Genomic DNA, 22,421 nt, shown 5'->3' on the forward strand with positions numbered 1-22,421 from the left:
ACTCACTTGCTTATTTTCACCAGGCTGGGGCAGGGGGTTTGGATGCAGGAAGGGGTGAGGGCTCTGGCTGGAGGTGTGGGCTCTGGGGTGGGGCCGAGGATGAGGGGTTTGGGAGGGGGTGAGGGCTCTGGCTGGGGGTGCGGGCTCAAGGATGGAGCCAGGGATGAAGTTTTGCGGTGCACGAGAGGGCTCTGGGCTGCGGCAGGGGGTTGGAGTGTGGAAGGGGATGTAGGGCTCTGGCTTGGGGTGCAGGCTCTGGGATGGGATAGAGGGTTGGAGTGCAGGGCGGGGTTGAGTGCCCCAGCTGGGAGTGTGGGATGGGGCTAAGTCCTGGGGCAGGGCATTGGGGTGTAGAAGGAGATGCAGTCTCCAGCAGGGAATTTGGATGCAGAAGTTGGAGTGCAGGCTCCAAAAGGGAGTTTGGGTGTGGGAGGGCTGGGGAAGGAGGTTGGGGATTAGGGCATGGGAGAGGGTTTGAGTGCGGGCTCCGGCTGGACTACACTTATCTCTGGTGGCTCCCGGAAGCGACTGGCATGTCCCTCTGCCTTCTAGGCAAAGGGGCGGCACAGGGCTCTGCTGCGTGCTTCCCCCCCACACAGGCAACACCTCCACAGCTCCCATTGGGGTAGGGGCAGCATGGGGGATCCCATGGCCATCCCTCTGCCTAGGAGCCGGACATGCCGGCTGCTTCTGGGAGCCACACGGAGCCAGGTAGGGAGCCTGCCAGCCCCGCTGCACTGGCAGTGCTGCCAACTGGAGTTTTAATGGCCCAGTCAGCAGCTGACCGGAGCTGCCAAAGTCCCTTTTCGACTGGGTGTTCCGGTCGAAAACCGGACACCTGGCAATCCTATCTGCAGCTCTACTAATCCGTAAATAAAAGCAGCAGCAGAGGGAGACTACCTGAAAGTGTGTGGTATGTTGAAAACACCCTGACCTGTCTGGCAAATGGCCTGTATTTTTGCCTTATCAGGTGGTGCAGTGACCGATCTAATGTCCAATATCTTATGAATCACAGTGTGTGTAGTCCGTCAGTTCGACTATGACATTTTCATGCTCACTCTTTTTGTGGATTCTGGAGTGACTCTGAAGTCCAAAGGGTGACGCACATGCTCGTGAGCAGATTGGGAGACAGTCATTGGTGAGCGTCTTGGTAGCTATAGCAGTAGTCTGACACTTTTCCCTTGCAGTTGACAATCGATTATTTTTATCCTCTTCAAAGGCTTGGAAAGCTCTGAGTGATGTGTGCTGCCAGACTGATCTATTTAACGCAGCTTTCTCAAGATCATCTGGTTTTATTGCACCAAAGTGTATGCTGTTGTCAACGTTGTCCTTGTAATGCTTTCTGGAGCGGTCTTGATTCTGGTGTCCTTGTGCCAGTTCTCCATAGAAAATTTTTCTGGGGAGTCGATGTTCAGGCATCCTAATGATGTGTCCAACCCAGCATAATTGGGCTTTTATCAGCATGGCCTCGATGCTTATGGAATTTGAATTTTCAAGAACCTCCTGCATTAAAATCACCTAGGATGATTAGTTTGTCACTTTGTGGTGTTGACTTGATGAGCGAGTCGAGATCAGAGTAGAACCGTTCCTTAGCATCGTCAGGGCTTGTTAAGGTGGGCTGGGCGCATATGCACTGATGATGGTAGCAAATCGTGACTTATTTAGTGGTAACCGGAGTTTCATGAGTCTTTTGTTAATGCCTATTGGAAAGTCTTCAAGACATTGCAAGAGTTTTGGTCTTAATGGCAATTCCCAATCCAAGGATTCTATCTTTGTGTGGTTCTTGTCCCTTCCAATAGAAGGTGTGACCCCCAGCCAGTTCTGTAATAATGCCCTCATCTGCCAATCTAGTTTCACTGAGTGCTGCAATGTCAATGTCATACCGGACTAGCTCTTTGAAAGGAGAGCTGTTCTTCTTTCAAATCGAGAGGTATCGTCTTTGTCTATAATAGTCCTGATGTTCCAAGCAGCAATCTTTAGTGCTTTTTTAGTTATCTTTACTTTTCGACCATTTTGAGGATGATCCGCCAGCCGCAGTAAGCTGGCCGGATTTAATTTGGGCTGGGAATGTTTGAGGCACCTTTTCTAGCTGCTTCCCTTACAAAGGGAGAGCAGTGCAATCCTAAAAAGGGATGCTTTGTCACCTGGGTTGTTGCCGAGCTTCCTGGGTCAGGAATGGGCAACCAATGTCCCAGGCTGCCTGCATGCAGGCCTGTGGCTACAACTGCCAGTAATCATCTTCACCTGTTGCTTTGCCACTCCCCCATTGCCACAGGACTTTTGAAGAGAGATGTGCATTGAATGACGTGTGTGTGAAGTTCATTAAAGAGTCATTGCACTGGGACAATCCTATTCTCTCGGCTGCTGAAGCTTGGCCCAGTGGCACAAAGACTGTTACAACTGGAGGCTTCTTTAGCTGCAGTGGATAGCCATGTAGTGCCCCATCATGCCTTTCGCCTTCCATAATACGTTGCCGCACTGCTTTTCAAGCCGTTGGACCAACATATGGTCTCTTTCACCTTAACTACCATAACAGTCTTCGTATGCTTGGGAGGGCAATCCCTAAATCACCGTCAGTTTCCACATTTCCGGTTATCCTCACCTAGTTTAGCCCGCCTGCCAAGGTGGTTTACTGGGGTGTGGCCGCTCTCGCATACTTACAGCTACTTGGAGCCACAGGTGAGAGCTGGGTGTACAGTGAGGACCAGAGAGGAAAAGAACCACTCAAGGACTCCAGCAATTTGGATCACTCAAAGGTACTACCTCTCCCATACACCCCATACACCCCTATGAATCACAGTGGATGGAAACAAATGCTATAGACCTTTGGAAAGCTTGGAAATCCAGCTTGATCTGGTGGCTCATAAGATATCAGACCTTAAAAAGAGTCACATCATTCTGTCTACCCTCTTGCCTTTTAATCCATCTGATTACAGTGGCCACTGTCTTTAGAACTGTTAATCAGCATCAGTGATGTTTATTATCTGAAAACTTGTAATCCTCATTTTTGGAAAGTTGATATCATCAATCCCCTCCTTGAGGCATGTAGTGATCACAGAAGTTACAGAGAGGTGAAGGGACTTGCCCGAAGTCACACAGCAGGTCAGCGGCAGAGGGTGGAATAGATCCTTCTCTTGACTACCCAGTCCAGTCCTCATTGCCTCTGAAATTGCTGGCATCTTTGGTTGACCATTTTACCTGGGCATTCTGCTAGCAGTTTTGACAGTAGGGAGTTTAATTTGCTTTGTCATATTGCAATTCAATTGTCTGGGGTGTTATGGATATCTAAAGGGTAGGGTTTTAACTTAGCAATCTGTTGTGTTATTGAATTAGTTTTATGTTGTGTTAATCTCTTTGTCTCATGGCATTCATTGACTGTGATAATTGATGCACAATATATAACCAAGTTCTGTATTCACTTGGGTAACTGCATTCAATTGCCTGGTATAAAATATGAGTACTAAGTACAATCTGCTATGACTGAGAAGCTCTCATTGGAATGGACTTGTCGGCACTTTATCTTCCTGACAGCCTGTCTGAGGAAAGTCTAAAAGTCTCCCACAGCCCACCATGTAAGGATGGAGCATGGATATTTGCTTTGTGATTACGAAAAGAGAGATTGCCATAACTGTTCTGTGGTCTTTTTACAGTTCTGTTTGTGTTTACTGCATTGGGCATTAATACTGTGTTAATTGGAAGCTCCATAAAAATAAAAAATATACAGAAGGCTTTCTCCAATTTTCTCCTCTATATTATTTTCAGGGCTAGATTCAGCTCAGAGGAGATACTGACCTGAGTAAAGTTTCTCATGCGCATGAGTGTTTGCAGAATCAGAACATTTATTTTGAATGCCTTCATGTTACTAATATTTAAAAGAGCATCAGTTGGTTTAAAATCATGAGCCAGCTCCTCTGCTGAGGGAAAACAGCCTCGCTCCCCAGGAACTCAATGGAACTATGCTGGTTTACATCAGGTGAGGATCTGTCCCCAAACAGTCTTAAACAAATTTCCCTCCCTATCTTATGAGTGGTTTCAGAGTAACAGCCGTGTTAGTCTGTATTCGCAAAAAGAAAAGGAGTACTTGTGGCACCTTAGAGACTAACCAATTTATTTGAGCATAAGCTTTCGTGAGCTACAGCTCACTTCATCGGATGTGATGTGAGCTCACGAAAGCTTATGCTCAAATAAATTGGTTAGTCTCTAAGGTGCCACAAGTACTCCTTTTCTTTTATCTTATGAGTAACACCTTTAATTGTTAAAAGGGGGAGAATTTTTGAAAATTGAATACAGTTTTCATCCTTTATATCTGTTTGCTTGTTGCCTTGCATACAGTGTGGTCAGTGAAAATAAAATAGTCCGCTTCACTTTTGTTTCTGGTTTGTATGACTTTCTAGCTCTGGTGCAGAGCAGTTCTGCAGTGTTCGTGTGGCAAAAACTGCAGGGAAATATTTAAAGCCACACAAAACTTTTTATTAAAAAAATCAAACTTTTCTTTTACTATTATGATTTGTAAAACTATTTTTTTACAAAACCTAAATGTTGAGTCTAAACTGACTGTCGAGCGTCTCTATAAGATTATTTTATGCAATATCATTTTGCATAATGTTAATGCAATGTAAGAATTTTGCTCCCATAAAGATTCTGTATTGAGAAAGAAGAACAGATCAATATCTTGTATTGTACCAGCACTGTTCTCTATACTATAGCTACAGTTTTGTCAATGCTGCCATTATATATCAGTTTTTGGGTGGAGTTTCTTTAAGGATTTTTAGAATTAGTGGTTTCTAACTCCAGAGTCCAGTCCTGTGCTTCTCTTTTGCATCTGTCACCAGTTTAATGTACATCATTTTGCAGAATGTTCAACAAGGAGCTTAGGTGCACAGATTTGTTATTCAGCTCTATTTCACTGACAAAATAGCCTGCAGCAATTCTTGGTTAGAGGAGATCAGTTCAGCTTCAGGCTTTGGCTTACCTTGTGACTTTTTGTCTTTCACCCTTCCTGCGGCTATTTTCTTCTTCTTAGCATATGTGCAACATGCCTCAGGTGGCACGTGATCAGGATTCATCACCGAATTAGGTCTGCTGGTTGGATCATTAGTTTCCCTGGCCCGGGTACTGACAGGGAGCATGTCATTAATGTCCAGCTGGTCAGGGAGAAAGCAAAGCATCCCTGAGCTACGTCGGAGAAGCTATGGGCACTTTAAAACCAGGAGTTCCCCAGATTCATAACCAGAGCTAGTGATACTGTTCAATAAGTGAATCACAAATATTTTCATGAATTAACACAATGAATTTCCTTTTCTGTTATTTGTGCAGTGATATTATTCATTTTCTGCAACTCGTGGTTTATTCAAGAAAATGTTCATAAACCCCCAAAGTTTCAGGCATTTTAGCATGAGTGGTGATTTGCCACTCATCATTCTACTGCCACTCATCATTCTCCTGTTTAAAATTTCTCTTGTCCAGTCAAGAAGCAGAAGCTGTACTCAATGATTTAGCTGACCAGCAGTGCATCCCAATAACACATGGTAAAAGACACTGTCAAAACAAATAGTTTGCAAGCTGCCAATAGGCAGAAATTTGTTTACTTAAAATGTTCAGCATTTACTTGTGAAGAGTAACACATGTAGAAGTCAGGATTGAATTGTGAATGATTCATAAAAAGGAAAGAGGATGTACTGAATGTCAGATAACTTATCGACAGCAAATAATTCGAACAGCTCTAACTTTGAAATGGATGTTAGTGGTCAAAAATTTGTCATCTGAGGCAGATGAAGGAGCTAAATATGGATTTAAGGAGCTGCAGTTTAGGCAACCACTTTTCAACATCTCAATATGTAGCTTGCTTGATGAAAGTCACCCTCTGTTCAGAGAATCCTGTGACCTCTGGCCAGTGTTTTTGGTAAGTAGTGATTGTACTTAAAATGTCAGTGTTATCATAGCACAATAAAGACATGACATAGCAAGGTCAAATACTGAAATATGATAAATATTGAGGTTTTAAGTAGACCCAGTGTGCCCCAGAACAAAATATGTTTTAACTTAGTAAAAGTGCCCATTTGTAAGTTACAACATATTATAAATGTGCAGAGTTAACTGATTACATTACGTGATTTTTTTTTTTTACTTGTATGGCTTTTAAGGTGATCACCTTTATATGACATGAGTTGTAATTATAGCTCCATGCCTCTGCGTTACTTATGGGAGGGAGGCCATTTGTACAACCATGTTAACCTTTCTGGTTTATAGTATATTCACATAATATTAGAAGATAAAAGTGTGGGGAGAATTAATCTAAAATATAGTCTCATCACTTTTATTATGTCTTTTCTAAAGATGAAATATTGAGCTTAACAAACTGGAAACCACATGCTTAATGTCTATTAAGTAATTTTCATAAAGAAAATGAGCTCCAAACTATTTTCCAAAAAGGCACCTAAAAATTTTTTCTCAAACCCACATTTACACTTATGTGTGTTTGGTTGTTTACATAAACATTTTGTCTGTGCAATTAGCCTTTAGCCCAAACAAATGTGAGATTTGCACATTCAAATTCTCTATATGCATTTTTGGATTCTCTTTTGCAAATCTTATCCTTAAAGCCTCCTTTTGCTTCCAGTGAAATTAATTCCAAAACTTCAGCTGACTTCTGTGATGAAAGACTGGGCTTAAGGTTTGAACCAGCCAAGCACAATTAAATCAATGGGAATTTTTCCATTGACTTCAATGAGCTTTGGATCAAGCCTTTAGTGCTCTTACACAGCAGTGAAGCAATCATGACAGACTGTAAAGGCTCCAAAAAACCCACTGCAGTCTGTTACATAAGTAATGCATAAAAGGCCTAAAATAGGCTTAGATATGTGCTTATCTCAAGCAAAATAAATATTTGCTCTCTCTACCGTAAGAATTTGAAGATGTTGTTATAATCAAAGTTGTCACCTCTCAGTTTGGTTACATGCTTTATTTTCCTTTTCTTCAAATCCTTTTAATTATCAGAAATACGCAGACAAATGAGAGTCACAGACAAAAGAATTACCTTTATGTAAAATTTATGTTGCAACAGAAACCTGACAAAAGCAAAGACATTTCAGATGGAGGCTGGATGTGCCCCCATTCCTTCACATTGGTGTCACTTTGTGGGCTCAGGATATTGTGTTTGTTAAAGAAAGTATGTCTTCCTTAACATTGCAAGCCCTTCCTGGTTAGTGTTCCACTCTTAAAGTTATTCCTTCGTCTGAAAACATATTTAACAGGCAACTGTTTCCTCGAAACTCACAACGTCAATTAATTTTTAACTTTTAAAAAAATTCATATGCAGCCCAAGTATGTCCTTTCAATTGATGCCGGCATGCCGAGGTGGCTGTGCAGGTACTGATAAAACCTAATTTGTGAAGGCTTTTCAGCCAGAGGCAAGACATCTGATAGGTTCATACATGGGCACCATTTATTCAGTAAGCAAGGATCCAGGTTAGTTGAAACTCCTTCACTAACACCTGATGAAGGTGTACAACTGAACTGGATTTGGAGATCCAACTGTGAGTAGATAGGAACTTCATATAGATTTCAGTCAGGGCATGCTGTTTTGAAATTAGTCTTTAAAATCAGCATTTAATATCTGATTACTTGTGTTTTCTTGCAGCGCCTAATGAACTGTGTGTGGACTCTGCATTCAGTGACAGACATATTTTCCCATTGCAAGATGTTATTAATACAGTAGTGGATACGTTCCTACTTGAAGTCAGTCAGCGACAAAAGGAACCAGTTTAAACGATGGCTGCAGGTAAACATCTGCACTATGCAGTGGCCACCAAGAATATTGTTGCTATAACGATTAGTGATAATTAACTTTTGTTTTCAAATGGAACTTAATAATCTTTTTCCTAAGACAAGTAAAATTGGTGTGACCTCTTTTTACATACAGTTGCCTAAAAAATGTCTTTAATGTTTCTTTAATAAACTACCCGGTACATGTCATGAGAAATATGTCCCTTCTTTGAATATGTGGAAATTTCATGCTGTGTATTTCCATAGAAACATTTGCCATTGATTAGGTAGTCTTAAATTATAAGCTCTTTTGAGCAGGATCGTATCTTCTCTTACTGCTATACAGCACCTAGTAATTTTATAGGTGCTCCAAAAAGATGTATCATAATAATAAAAAAGTTGATTATTTTTGGTGAGATTTATTTATGTCTCAAATACCCTTTTTTCTGTTACAGTTTGTGGCATATTGACTTTTAAACTCAGAATTTGTCTCTTTTGCCACAGCCGCTGATGGTTTGGGAAGTACAACTATAGATACCACACAACTTAATATGTCAGTCACTGATCCAACAGCTTGGGCTACCGCTATGAATAACCTCGGGATGGTTCCAGTAGGATTAGCTGGACAACAGCTTGTGACAGGTGAGATTTCTGTTAGAGATTTGTTGCATGTGTCTATGGATTTTTTTCAATCTTTTTGTAAACATCTGGAATCATTTCTGAAGACAGGTGTATTTTTGTAGTCTCAGAACAATTTTTGTAGGTGCACAGCTTCTATGATTAATATTGCATACTATGTATTAGTTTCTTTGTATAATGGGTATGTAATCCATACCGTGTTTTAACCAAGTGGAACAGCCAAAATCTTTGGGGAAATCAGAGTTCTAACCATTGATCTCCAGGCTCTATGCTGGGTCTAATTTAGCGAGGGGATCAAGAGACGTACTTAGTCTTTGAGAGAGAGCTGATTTTCCTTTCCAGTAGCTTTCCTTGAGGTTTTGCCAAGGGATAGTGTGGGCAGTGGCTGCAACCTCCTGACTGGAGGAAGATGGTTGTGCTGACAAAAGAAAGTGTAGCTATAAATAGATTCGAAAAAAATGTGAATCACATGCAATTCATATCCACTGGTAACATCAGCTAACTGAAAGAGAGAAGCAATCCCGTTCTTCTAACTTTTTTGAACACCATAATTAATTTTCAAGGGCTATTATTCTTTGACTTTCTCATTTCATTTACAGCTTGTGAGAGCTCTGTAGTGGATCACTTAATCTTTCTAGCAATAATAAAAATATTATTTTGCCCATTACAAACATTGAAGGTTCAATCCTGCTCCCTTTGAAATCAGTTGATTTCGGTAGGAGCGGGATAGCGTCAAAATGAATTAAGCTTCACAACACTCTTGTGAGGTACATACAATGGGCCAGATCCACAGCTGATGTAAATCAGCTTAGCACTCTGTAAGAAAGATAGGGTATAAAAACAACCTTAGGTAAGCAACTGCTTAACTGATTATTCGTACCACCTTGCTTATGGTTCTTTTAATTTTGATTGCTTAACTAGAGAAAAGGACTTGAAAGATGAATTTAGTTTTATAGAGTTTCATGAAATATCCTTATCAACAGGAATTAATAGCACAGAATATAAGAAGTATTGGATTATGATTTGGCTAACATAAACTAGTAAAATTTGTCAGTATAACCATGTAGGTTTTCAGAATCAAATTATACTAAGACAATAGAAAATAACACGTATACTCAATCACTATGTTGGGAAAGTATTGTTGTCGTTTTTTAATTTTGGCTAAGGGCACGTCTATACAGAAAAAAAAAAAAAAAAAACCCTGCGGCAGCAAGTGTCAGAGTCCGGGTCAACTGACTCCAGGTTGCAGGGCTTGCGCTATGGAGCTAAAAAGAGCAGTATGGACGTTTCCACTCAGGCTGGAGCCCAAACCTGACAGCCCCACCGCCCTGACCTCCTCAGGGTTCAGAGTCAGAGCTCCAGCCCAAGCAGGGATGTTTACGTTGCTATTTGCAGCCCCATACCATGAACCCTGAGTCATTTGAGACTTGCTGCTGCAGGTTTGCTTGCTTGCTAGTTTGTTTGTTTTGTTTTGTTTTGCAGTGTGGTCAGGTGTCCTTATAAATACACATTTTGGTTTTAGTTCCTTTTATTTACTGACTCTTTCAGCATAGGCGTATTTCAGTAACTCGATAGCACAAACATGTTTGATTGCAAATATTAGCCTTACTTCTTCGCTTTATCACTTAAACTAAAAGAAATCAATATGAACGCAGCTCCTTTCTTTTCTAACAGGATTGCCCATGAGGTAAACCCTGTCATTGAAATTTACAATATTTTGCCCAAAGCTGTATCACTTATAGCTGACTTCCCTTTTATACACATTTTAATTATAATATTAAATTCCATCAAGTTCCCTATTTTACAACTCTATCTGGCACATCATAAGATATCAGTGTTTGATATTAATTTAATAGATATTTTTTAATTCATTCACCGACAGGGAAAAAGGGGAAGTCTCTTTAGCTGCACTTGCTCTTTTAGAAAAGAAATGTCTTTGAAGAAATCCAGCTATTAGACCTGAGGTTTTTCTTCTCGTAGGCCTTCATTCTATCTTTTCTAAAGGGCCTTGATGCCTGGGCAAATCTTAAAATGTAATAACTCATAATTTTGGGGCCCTAGTTACTGCAGCTATGTCTGCCTCCTAGGGGATTTGTGAAGTTAAATTTTTGGCTATCCTTTCTGAAATTAGGCAGTGAATGGAATTATGCCGATTTACACTAGCTGAGGCTCTGGCCCAGAATTACCCAACTTATAGATGGGTAAACTAAGACACAGAGAAGTTAGGTTATTAGTCCAGGATCACACAACCAGTCAGTCCAGAGCAGGATATATAGCTGGTGTAGATCTTGGGTTGATTCCCAGTCCTCTGCTATAACCATTATATACACTGTTTTCCCAACTATACAGCTGTACCTTGTCTTAAATTCTTCATCCACTTGGGACATTGGTGTTCAGTTGTGCAGTAAACTAGAGAGTCACACACTTCATTGCTTACGTAGGCCGAACTGTACACCCAATGAGGGAGAGCAACATATTAAGCTGCTGCCTGTTATGTATAGGCAGTAGGTGGTGTGGAGATTTCTCTGCCTGTGGTACCAAATGAGCATCCTATGGGCCTGATTTTCCAATGAAGGCTTTTCCAGTTTTCAAATTTTCACCAAAAGCAATAGGGTTCTGCCTGTTGATGCCTAGAACAGTCTCTAAAGAAATTTGAATTGATCAGATGTGTTGTTCAAAAGCTATTGTGTCGCAGATAGAAATGCCATCGAGTTGAGTATAGGGCTTTGCTTCGCTTGACCTATAAATAAGTGCCCTCTAGAAACAAACTAGCCCAGTGCTGTTTTGATATGCTTTACTGAACTTTGACTTTATATCTCCCTTCATATTATTTCCTTGTGTGAGGATCTCAAGGGCTTCAGTTTATCACCCTGATTGCTGCTAGTTTATTTTTGGAACTATTTTTTACCACCTATATTAGGAGCACTGCTTGGATCAGTTAATATTTGTACAGCACTTTTAAAGTGTAAAGTGTGGCATAAGTGATAAGTATTAATTGCTAGAGTGGAATATCTCCTTATTTCCAGCTAGGAGTAGAAGAGTCCCCTTCTCTCATGCCTTTTGCTTTCCTATGCATAAAACTATGTACAGTAGAATCTCAGCGTTATGAACAGCAGAGTTACGAACTGACCAGTCAACCGCACACCTCATTTGGAACCAGAAGTACGCAATCAGGCAGCAGAGACCAAAAAAAAAAAAAAAAGTAAATATTCTACAGCACAGTATTGTGTTAAATGTAAACTACTAAAAAAATAAAGAGAAAGTTTAAAAAAAGATTTGATGAGGTAAGGAAACTGTTTCTGTGCTTGTTCCATTTAAATTTTTCTTGTGCATAGTAAAGTTTCAAAGCTGTATTAAGTAGATGTTCTGTTGTAAACTTTTGAAAGAACAACTATAACGTTTTGTGCAAATATTTCAGAGTTACGAACAGCCTCCATTCCCGAGATGTTCATAACGCTGAAGTTCTACTGTATTATGTATTTCCCAAAGTAAATAGGTGCTTTGACATTTCACTCACCCCTCTCCATGATTTTGAGTTTTGACATTTTTCACCATGACAAAACCACGATTTTCACAATACTTTGCCATGAAAAGAATTATAGCTCTACTGATATGGCACATTTATCTGCACTGAATTACATTTTCCATCCATTGTTTTACACCAAGTACTTAAATGGTTCTTCACCCTGCCTGAGTCTGGTGTTCATGATTTATGTTAATCCTCGTGATACGTTAAACTTCTTCAGCATTTACACTTTGCTTTCAGTAACCTCATCAACAGTATTTCTACAAACAAAAAAAGAGGAGACCCCTATGGAATCCCAGCACTAACTTCTTTCTGGCGCTAAAAAGACCTATTTCTGGCTGTTTTTATTTTCCTGCCTGGTGCCAATAAGGAATGCAGTAAATACCTTAGACTGAGTTTAGGTTGAGAATTATCTTGCATGTGAAATGTTACCTAAGCTAGCACAGTCTGAAATTCTGACTACAGTACAACTTGTGTTGTCCTGGTGCATCAACTTTGTCTACAATCCTTGAGTTTCCCCAAAAGATATTCAGGCATGGCTTTCCCTTCCTGAAGGCCATGCTGGCTGTTACTAAGCTGCAGAGCTTTCCCCTCCACTTTTCCTCCATTTGATCTGCTCAAACTGTTTTAAGCTTTTTGTTCCTTTCCTCAGCTGATGTTAATTTAGTTGCTCTGTAGTACCCCAGAACTTGTGTCTTGTAATAGAATTATGCTGGCCACTTGGCAGCTTGCAGAACTCTCTCCTGAACTGAGAATTTGTAAAAATGACAGCTTAAGCTTCTGCAATATCTGGTCAATTTTCCTATAAGTCTGGGATGTGTGTTGTCTGGTCCTAGTGACTAATCAATTTTAAGCACTGCTAACCTTTTAATACCTGTTTAGATGTTATCTGTACACATTTCATTCCTTATCTCCTAGTGCCGTAAATTTTGATTTTTGATCTAGGCAAATGTCAGAGCCTTTCATTTGTAACGATGGATTCTTGTGAATATATGTATAACATCTCTTCTGTTTCTATATTATTTGCTTCTACTTGTTATTTAGAAGGCTCATCATTTTTGGTTATATTTGGCTACTGCATTACATATAATTTAATGTATGTATTTTTACATTATATATATATATATATATATATATATATATATTGTGACAGGATCGGGCCAGATGGCAACAGGAGGGTAATAGAAGGCAGATATATTAGCCCTAGGTTAAGTAGGTCCCTTTTCCCTGAGTAAGGTAAGAGGGAAGGTTCCAGAACAATCAGGAACCTTCTGGAGACAATTAAGACAGGCAGGCTGATTAGAACACCTGCAGCCAATCAAGAAGCTGCTAGAATCAATTAAGGCAGGCTAATCAGGGCACCTGGGTTTAAAAAAAAGGAACTCACTTCAGTTTGTGGTGCACGTGTAAGGAGCTGGGAGCACGAGGTGCTAGGAGCTGAGAGTGGGAACACATACTGTTGGAGGACTGAGGAGTACAAGCATTATCAGACACCAGGAGGAAGGTCCTATGGTGAGGATAAAGATGATGTTGGGAGGAGGCCATGGGGAAGTAGCCCAGGGAGTTGTAGCTGTTGCACAGATGTTCCAGGAGGCACTCTAGACAGCTGCATTCCACAGGGTCCTGGGCTGGAACCCGGAGTAGAGGGCGGGTCCGGGTTCCCCCCAAACCTCCCAACTCCTGGTCAGACACAGGAGGAGTTGACCTGGACTGTGGGTTCACGAAAACGGCCAAACTGAGAGCTACCGTGAAGCTCCAAGGTGAGCAAATCCGCCAATAAGCACAAGATCCACCAAGGTAGAGGAGGAACATTGTCATATATATATATATATGTAATAATGAATTTAGTTTAATTGTTAAAGATTGATGCAGTATAGTTCCAAGTATAGGGGTTCTAAGCCCCTCTCTTCAGTAGGTTGTAAGTTTTCCAAAAAATTACCTTTGCGGCTGAAATTTCTCATGCTTGGTCTCAGCCTAGAGGTGAACATTTTCTGGAAAGGTTGGAGCAAATTTGTTAAACAGCGTTTAAATTATCCAAGCACTAAAACTGGTGTTTTCCACACTTTGAGACTTTGAGAAATATTGTCAGTTTCTTCTATGTGCTGCATCTTTTGTATGATTTGAAGCCCTCCCCATTCACTCAGTGGGAGTCACAGCAATTCTGGTACTCCACTGCCCACTATTTAATGTATTTAGAGTGATTTTTGAAAAAATGTTATTGATCACAGATCATTGGAGAGACTTATTTTGGTTTGCAGTGGAAATTTTTCAAAGTAATTTTAGCTGAATATTGTCATTTTAGGGTTGTGTTTGCCTCAGCAAGTTGCATCAGATCACCCTGTTTTCTGAAAGGCAACATGCTGTCAGATGAGTGATTTATTTCTCCTATTTCTTTCCGATTGTTCTTTTGGTTCTAGGCCATCATTGTGAATATAGTGAATTAGCTTGCGTATTTATTCATCGAGACTAATTTTAAGTTTAGGAGACTGTTGAAGAAAAATTTGCCACAGTTTGTGAATCTAAGATGGTGGATGGGCAAAAATGTTGAAAATATAAATAAAAGTGAGGATGGGTATAGTTGCCTGAAAGTCACACACCTGGACACCCTTAGAAGCTTATTTAATGTCTTTGTGCACACATGTGCTGTGTGATAAATAAAACAAAAACCACAAGTCCAGACTGTGACGGGTTCCCCCGGGGGTGCCACCTGGAATTGGGGTAACACTGAGCCCCCGTGACCCACCAGCCTGGGCTCCCTCTCACACTATGCTGCTGTGACAAGCTGCAAGGCTCTCCAAGCTTGCTCTTTCACCAGCATACACACAGGTAGGGACAACCCAACTGCAGTACTTACAGGCTGCTGTGATCAGCTCTGCATGGGGAGGCTACAGCTAAGGAACTGCTCAGCTGCTCAAGAGCATAACCCCCCTCTGAAGGGTAAACCCAAAATTATACTGTCTTGCACTGCACAGAGATCTGTACAGTGTAAGCTCATGAAATTCGCCCCCTCCCTCAATATGAAGAAGGATATTCAAGAGCTTTCTGCACCTAGTTAGGATTTCCACAAACTGGTTTTAGACAAACCAAAACAAGTTTATTAACTACAGAAGATAGGTTGTAAGTGATTATAAGGGATAGCAAACAGATCAAAACTGATTACCTAGCAAACAAAGAAAACATGCAAACTAAGCTTAATATACTAAAGAGATTGGATATGAGTAGCAAATTCTTACCCTAAATGATGATTTAAGCAGTCTGCAGAGATTCTTGAGGGGCCAGCCACACTTGCTTACAGCTTTAAACCCCAGGTATTTCTTTCACAGGTTTATAATCCCTCTAGCCTGGGTCCAGCACTTCCCCCAGTTCAGTCCTTGTTCCTCAGGTGTTTCCAGGAGTCTCTTTGGGTGGGGAGTCAGTGAAGAACCACAATGACGTCACTCCCCTGCCTTAAATAGCTTTTACATATGGCAGGATCCCTTTGTCTCCAAGCTTGGTTTCCACGCCTTTCAGTGGATAAACACTGGTATTCCAAGTTGGAGTCCAGTACCAGGTGATCTGGTCACATGCCCCCGTAGTGTCATAGCAGCCAAGACTCAATGCTACAAACAGCCTCACTCGGGAAGGCTCCCAGGTGTAAACACATTTGTAATATATACATCAACAATATTCCTAACTTCAGATACCAAAATGATACATGCATACAAGTAGGATAATCATATTCAGTAAATCATAACCTTTCCACTGATATTGTATATGACTCATCTTGCATAAAATACATCATAATTATGGGTTTCAGAGTAACAGCCGTGTTAGTCTGTATTCGCAAAAAGAAAAGGAGTGCTTGTGGCACCTTAGAGACTAACCAATTTATTTGAGCATGAGCTTTCGTGAGCTACAGCTCACTTCATCGGATGCAGTGAAGTGAGCTGTAGCTCACGAAAGCTCATGCTCAAATAAATTGGTTAGTCTCTAAGGTGCCACAAGTACTCCTTTTCTTTTATCATAATTATGCCATACTCATATCATAATAACATTACTATAAAGAATGTGGGGCGTAGTGTCACACACACGTTCACAAAGAGAGTTATACACTTGATCTATAAAGTAATTTATTCCTGGCAAATTACACCATCTGTCTATTAATTGACCTGTATGCCTGAAAACTGAGATCACTATGGTTCCTAGAATCTTATATCATAAAAAGTCAGAAAACAGATGACTCAAGCACTGTTTGTGGAAAAATGCAAAGATTCAGACAAACTATGGCTTAAAGAATTCCTTTAGCCTTCTCCCTTGACTCATCTCTTTTCCGCCATAACAATTGCTGAAGCATGCCTAGGGGAGCTATTCCAGACCACAAATCATCTTGTCCTGATGTCAGTAATATTAATTGTTGTTTTTATTAAAACGTTTTGCTTATGGTTTTGTTTTTGTACTAATTTTTGTAAAGTAAATGAAAAAAAAATCTTACAGAACGGAGGACATAGTGGCCATGTCTAGCAGTTCCCCCAAAGATGGAAGATGTATTGCGACCACTAGTGAAGACCCTGAGAGGAGGTCACTTGGCCAGCAGGCTTTGCCCCATCCTGCTGGATATACAACTGGTGAAAATGTGCCACATGTTCTTGATCCCCAGTTTCAATGGTTGCTGTGAGCTATACTTAGGAATAAATACAGCAGTCTACTGACACAGCAATGTAGGTCACTGGGAGCTTATTACCTTGCTGCTTCAGACTCTACATTGGCTTGCAACTTAACACTGGAACAAATTCAACGGTCTAAGTCTTAATCTTCAAAACCTTCAATGGGCTTTCCTAAAGCTTTGTGGTTACAGGATCTTAGGAAGATCCTTCTTTAGAAATCATGGCTTCAGATCATTCATATAATACAAAGAGGGGAAAAATCATGGCTTCAGACATTCATATAATACAAAGTGGGGAAAAAAATCAGGGGCACACTAGAGAAAATAAATAAGCAGAGTTCCCTAATTTTATTCTAGTTCCTTTTTGTGTGCTGTACTTGCACAGTCATTATTGTGGACATGCTGGGTTTTATTGAAGAGGAGGAAGAGCAAAGACTGACAGAGTTTAAGTTCCCTGAATATGCAATCAAGATAATCAAAGGAAAGGGACACCCAGTATACCATAAAGGTATAGAAGACTAAAGCTTCTATACTACTAAAACAATTTATTACATTCTCAAGACTTGAGAAAGCATTAAGAATAGAAGAGGGAATGTCAGAATGCAAATATGTGGAGCCACTCGGAACATCAATAAAGAAATCTCACGTATCAGTGTAACAGGTTGGTTTTTTCATTGACCCAAAAAGCACCTGCTGAGTTAATCACACTTTCTGTAATGTGAGTGTTACACAAGGAGATTTCACACCAGGAGACTTCAATCCTAATATACTAGGAACAGACACGACTAGGTTACAAAAAAGGAGAGTCATCTAAAGGGGAGAGTAAATGTGTCTGAGATACTAAGAGCCTTTGATAACGCTATTCAGTGTGAGCATTCCTCTTAGGTCATTTCAAGTCCTCTGTACCGGTCCTTACTTGAAGCCAAGGGTAAAGATAATGGTTAAAGTTTGTTCAGCATTTAGAAATGAGTTGTACGTTTAAAATAAAAGTTGTAACTTTTGTATTAGGGCTAAATGCCCCCAAATAAACAGAACTAGAGGGGCTAGCCAGGGCATCTTAGCACATCTGTGTTTTGAAGGAATGCACTTAATGTAAAATTCATGCTGTATATTGTAGGTTTTGTATTCCGTTATATTCCTCTCTTCTGTTGTACTGTGCTAGCTTGTGGCCTGAGACCCTTCGAGGGAAGGAACATGCCAACTTTTATTATAAAGTGCTAGGTACATGTTTGGTGCCATATAATTCATACTTTTTAAAAATTCTAGCTGCTGTTTCTAACAACAAAAATTCCTGTTTTAACTGAAATTAAAAACACAGAAAATATTCTATTCAGGTTAACGTTTTATAAAACTTTTTTTCATCCTTTTAGTTTAATTTGAGGGCAATGTTCCTTTGTAGTTATTATTTTTTTCTCTTTCCCCCCCAAGTCTCAATAAAGAACAGATCACAAACAATCACCAACATCCTACTATACAAAATAATCCAGCATGTTCTGTGGGACAGTTTCATTCCCACCATTCATTCATGCTGGAACACAGATTATTAATAGTACTTGACATTTGTATAACTCCTCCAGTCAAAGGATCTCTAATTCCCTTTTCAACATTAGTGAACTAAGACTGACTCCTGTGCCATAGATAGAGAAGTATTATCCCCATTTTGCAAATGGGGAAACTGAGGCACAGTGAGATTGTGGTTTACTCAGGGCCACACAGGAAGTCTATAGCAGTGTCGGGAATAGAACACTGGTCTTATGACTCTCAGTCTTATGCTTCTACCACAAGATGACCTTTCTTCTTAGTCTGCCTGTGGTGAGGTAAAGTACTGCTTAATCCAATGGTTTGATAGCATTGTGTGGTTTCAGTTAAATAATAGATTTACCTGGCCATGTATCTTCCATGCTCCACTGGTGGTGAATATGGGTATGACATCACCAGCAATCACACAGAGTAATATTTTATGGAACAGGAGGCAGCTGGTCACCTACAGACTTCTCTTAGTGGACACAGAAGAGCAAAAAACAATGACATTTAACCAGTCAGATAAGTTGAAATACTTTCTGATCTGTATTTAGACTGTGTTCTGTGCCCAAGTATTAGAGTTACTGTCTTACTATGGTTTCAAGAATTTGATATAGCCTCATTACAAGCAAGTCCCTTGCTGATGTGTACATATTCAGATTCTTCACCATCAGGAATTTTACAAAAAGATAAAAGCTCTAAATGCTTTCCATTGTTAATTAATCTTCATCTTCCCGTACCCACAAAAGTAATATTATTATTATTAATAGTAAAAATAATAATTTATTTTATTTATTTGTATTAGGGTAGCATCTAGAGGCCTATTGTACTAGGCACTGTACAAATATAGAACAAAGTCAGTCCCTGCCCCAAATTGCTTAGAGTCTAAGTGAGAGAAGGTAGGTGAGACAAGCTTGTCTCTCACCAACAGAAGATGGTCCAATAAAGATATTACCTCATCCCCTTGTCACTCTAATATCCTGGCACCAAAATGGCTAAAACACCGCTGAAAATTACAGTCTAAGTGTAAGACAGTAGACGAGTGGATAAAACAAATAGATGGGAGAGCACAAGGAAAGAGTGAGATGACACTAGTCAGGATGAAAAGTTGTCACACTAAAGCAGTTGCCTAACCATTGTCTAGTTCCCACGGTAGTTTTAGGGAGGGATTTGCAGGAAGGCAATGAGGTGGCTTTGCTGACATTTTCAGGGTGCTCCTGGCAGACGGTGCTTGTTGGAAATCTTTTTTGAATGGGTGATCAAAATTGGCATCATTTGTGGAATAAAGGCTGGAGTCGAGATCTCAGTGCCACGTAATAGGAGATAGGTAAGGCAGGGATAGGCACGGTTCATGTTAAATGTTTCTTAAACTCATTTTGTGCTCTCTGCTATCATTGTCTTGCCCAATTACTTATTCCTTATTTTACTCTTTGGTGAAATTATTATGGCCAACTTCCCTGTTTAATGTTTATTACCTAGTCTTTAGATTGTCCCTAATCAAGCAATGCTTTTAGCAATTTTATGAATGCCTTTCAGAACCGTTAAAATGTAGGCCTCGATCTTTAGGCATGCATACGTGTTTGCAGGATCGGACCCTTACATAGTAGCCTAGGAATGGAAGGAGTCCCTAGGCCCCTCTTGTCTAGGAAAGTTGGTGATACTCTTCCATCTCAAGCCTTTTTTTTTTTTTTTTTGACTTTTTAAACTTTGAAAAATGTACCAGAGAAGAGCAATATCAAAAATTAAATAAAAACCCCACAAAGACCGAAAAAAAAATTAGGAGGGCAAAAGAGAGAAATATGGCTCGTTTGAATTAAAGCCTTTTGACATTCAGAGTATCTATTCCAAAGCACAAAGCTAACCACTGCCCATTTAATGTATTACATTCCGTGTATTCATCTGTTTTTTGCTGAAATGCACTTCAGTACTTCAGCAGTGTAGCAACCTACATGGAACCTGGAGGAAGGACCATGGGCTGCAGGAGGAAGGAGTTTGGAGAAGAGTGCTGTGTGAGATGGCTAGGAATGTGAAAATATAGTTGGAGCTGTTCTGAAAAATGCTGATTTAATATAGACTGATTATTTTAATTAGAGTGGGGTCCTCTCATGTTGTTACCCAGCACTCGGCCCATGAAACAGTCTCAACTGAAAGTTCATTCCTGTGATTCACGACCCCCTGAAAAATAAAATACCTCCTTAAATTCTTCCTATATGTATTGCCTTTTAACACTGTGTCTCTTAGTTCTGGTCCATCTAATTACCTCAAGTATGTCATCAAGCTTAATTTTATAACAACCCTTAGTTAGTTCAGGCATGTCACCACTGATTTATTGACTCCCAAAGCTAAGGCCTTTCAGTCTTGAGACTCAGAACATTTCCGATTGCAATTCAAGCTATTGTACTATAAATCTAAATACGGTTGGGAGCCGTGTTTTATATTTTCCATTTGTAAAAGTAAACATTCCAGCAGGTTTTTATTTTAGTTAGAATGGATTTTGTTTTAGAATGATGGAAACAACAAAACAAGAGTCTGATTCTGCAGAAGCTTGCTTACAAGTAATCCTCATTCACATGAATAGTCGTATTGGAGACAATGGATTTCTCATGTGACTAACGATTACTCATGCAAGTAACAGCATGACCGGACCATGGGAAACCACACAAATCTCCATGAAAGGACTCAGTATGTCTCCTCCATAACAAACTGCATCAGCTCTGCCTCACAAGATGTCATGTGACCCTGCAGACATGTACGCTCCTTAGAAATGCAAAGGCACTGTGCAAAGAAAACAAAGTAATAATAGCTAATGACTGTGTGCACCACACTGTGTACCTTAGAGACTGCCTCTCTTTTCATGTTTTACCTCAGCAGTTGAGCTGGGACATTCTAGTTTGCCATCCTCTGAAATGTTCGTCTAGGGGCTGGAGGTTGGCTGTTCTCAGGAGAGGGCTTTTTTTACTGTAACTCTTGTAGCTAACAACTAAAGGTTGCATTCCTACCTCCCTGCTCCCTCAATCCCCTGACCTCTAGTTTCCCATTAACAAAGCAGGTTTGAATACAGTCTTACTTTCTAACCCAACAAGTATTTCTAAGGTGCACTTGCAGCTGCGTGAAGTAGCAGCACAAACACATCTCACTACTCTGAGTCTCACACAGAGACATTGTCACTCACTTAGTTTTATATTTTACCTCACTTTTAGTACACTTTACTGTTCCTCTTCTTACTTCGACACGGCTTTGCATTATTGCCTTTAGTGATATATTTTTTCACTGGTTCCCAAATCCTTTTCCTTATTAGAATCCTAGGTGATTGTTTGATTTAACGGACATAGCATATGCTGGTTCCTTGTTTCCAGGCAAATTATTTTACATTGAATTGCATTTGACTTCTGTAATCCCAGTCACCTAAATGATCCAAATCCCTTTGAATCGGATTACATTGCTGCTTCTTAGTTGCTATACTTCTAATTTTTGTTTCATTTGTAACCTCTGAGATCTTGTTTTTAATACCTCATCCACATTTGTATACCATAAATTAGAAACAAAATAAGTCCTCTAAAGCACTTTACTTCACTCATAATCCATTTACAATTGGAAAATGGCTACCCTTTGTCACCAGCTTGTAAAGTGGAGCTTTATCGTGGGCTTCCGTGTTTATTGTGTTTCAGCAACTCCATATAAAATGTTCTGAGTGTACAAGTACTGCCAACCCTGCAAACTCATCATGGGATCTGAAGGGTAGCCTGTATTCTTTCTCATTTATTCTTCATCAGTAAAATACAGTGATAAGTATTTCTGCAGGCCAAGTTCTGCTTTGTCTTCTCTGGGATTTCACAAGCAAATAAAAAAATGGAAAATTTGATTCAGCAGGGAGACTGAGTTAACAATTCTGCTGATACACAAACCAGAATAGAATCCAGCTTTATTTCTCTCAACTCTGTTAACTCTACAGAGCTATTAAGAATAAAATGTTGTAAAACCTTTTGCTTTTGTTACCAATGTAAACAGACACAATTCTGAACACATATTGCCAGATTATGCCTCACCCTTGCACAGAAACCTTCCCCCACATCCTCTGTTGCCCCTTCACCCTAAGGGACAGGTAAGGGACAGGTACACTTGCAGTCCTTGCACTCTCTTGAGCTAAGGGTCTTCCTCAGATAGTTCATTCTAGTGCTTCAGTTACCTCAAAGGGGGAAGATATGGGGTGCAATGTTTCCTCTAATTTTTTATATCCATGTGTGGAATTAATTTTATTATGTGTACCAATATTGAGGTGATGTGTGGCAGGGGTGGAGCCAAGGGGTTCAGAGTTTGGGGTGCAGGTTG

General features: G+C 40.1%; 1 protein-coding gene across 3 annotated transcripts in view; it reads left to right on the forward strand.

Moving 5' to 3' along the window:
* Positions 1-22,421, forward strand: part of ENOX1 (ecto-NOX disulfide-thiol exchanger 1) — a 509,484-nt gene that overhangs the window by 299,923 nt on the left and 187,140 nt on the right. For all 3 annotated transcript variants that reach the window (XM_037894600.2, XM_043533288.1, XM_043533299.1), the window contains 2 exons: positions 7,640-7,780; positions 8,269-8,406. In XM_037894600.2, the coding sequence (XP_037750528.1) occupies positions 7,771-7,780; positions 8,269-8,406 (148 nt within the window). In that variant the 5' untranslated portion in view covers positions 7,640-7,770. The remainder of the gene's footprint in view (positions 1-7,639; positions 7,781-8,268; positions 8,407-22,421) is intronic.

This window comes from Chelonia mydas, chromosome 1 (assembly GCF_015237465.2).
Source record: "Chelonia mydas isolate rCheMyd1 chromosome 1, rCheMyd1.pri.v2, whole genome shotgun sequence".
Lineage (NCBI taxonomy): Eukaryota > Metazoa > Chordata > Testudines > Cheloniidae > Chelonia > Chelonia mydas.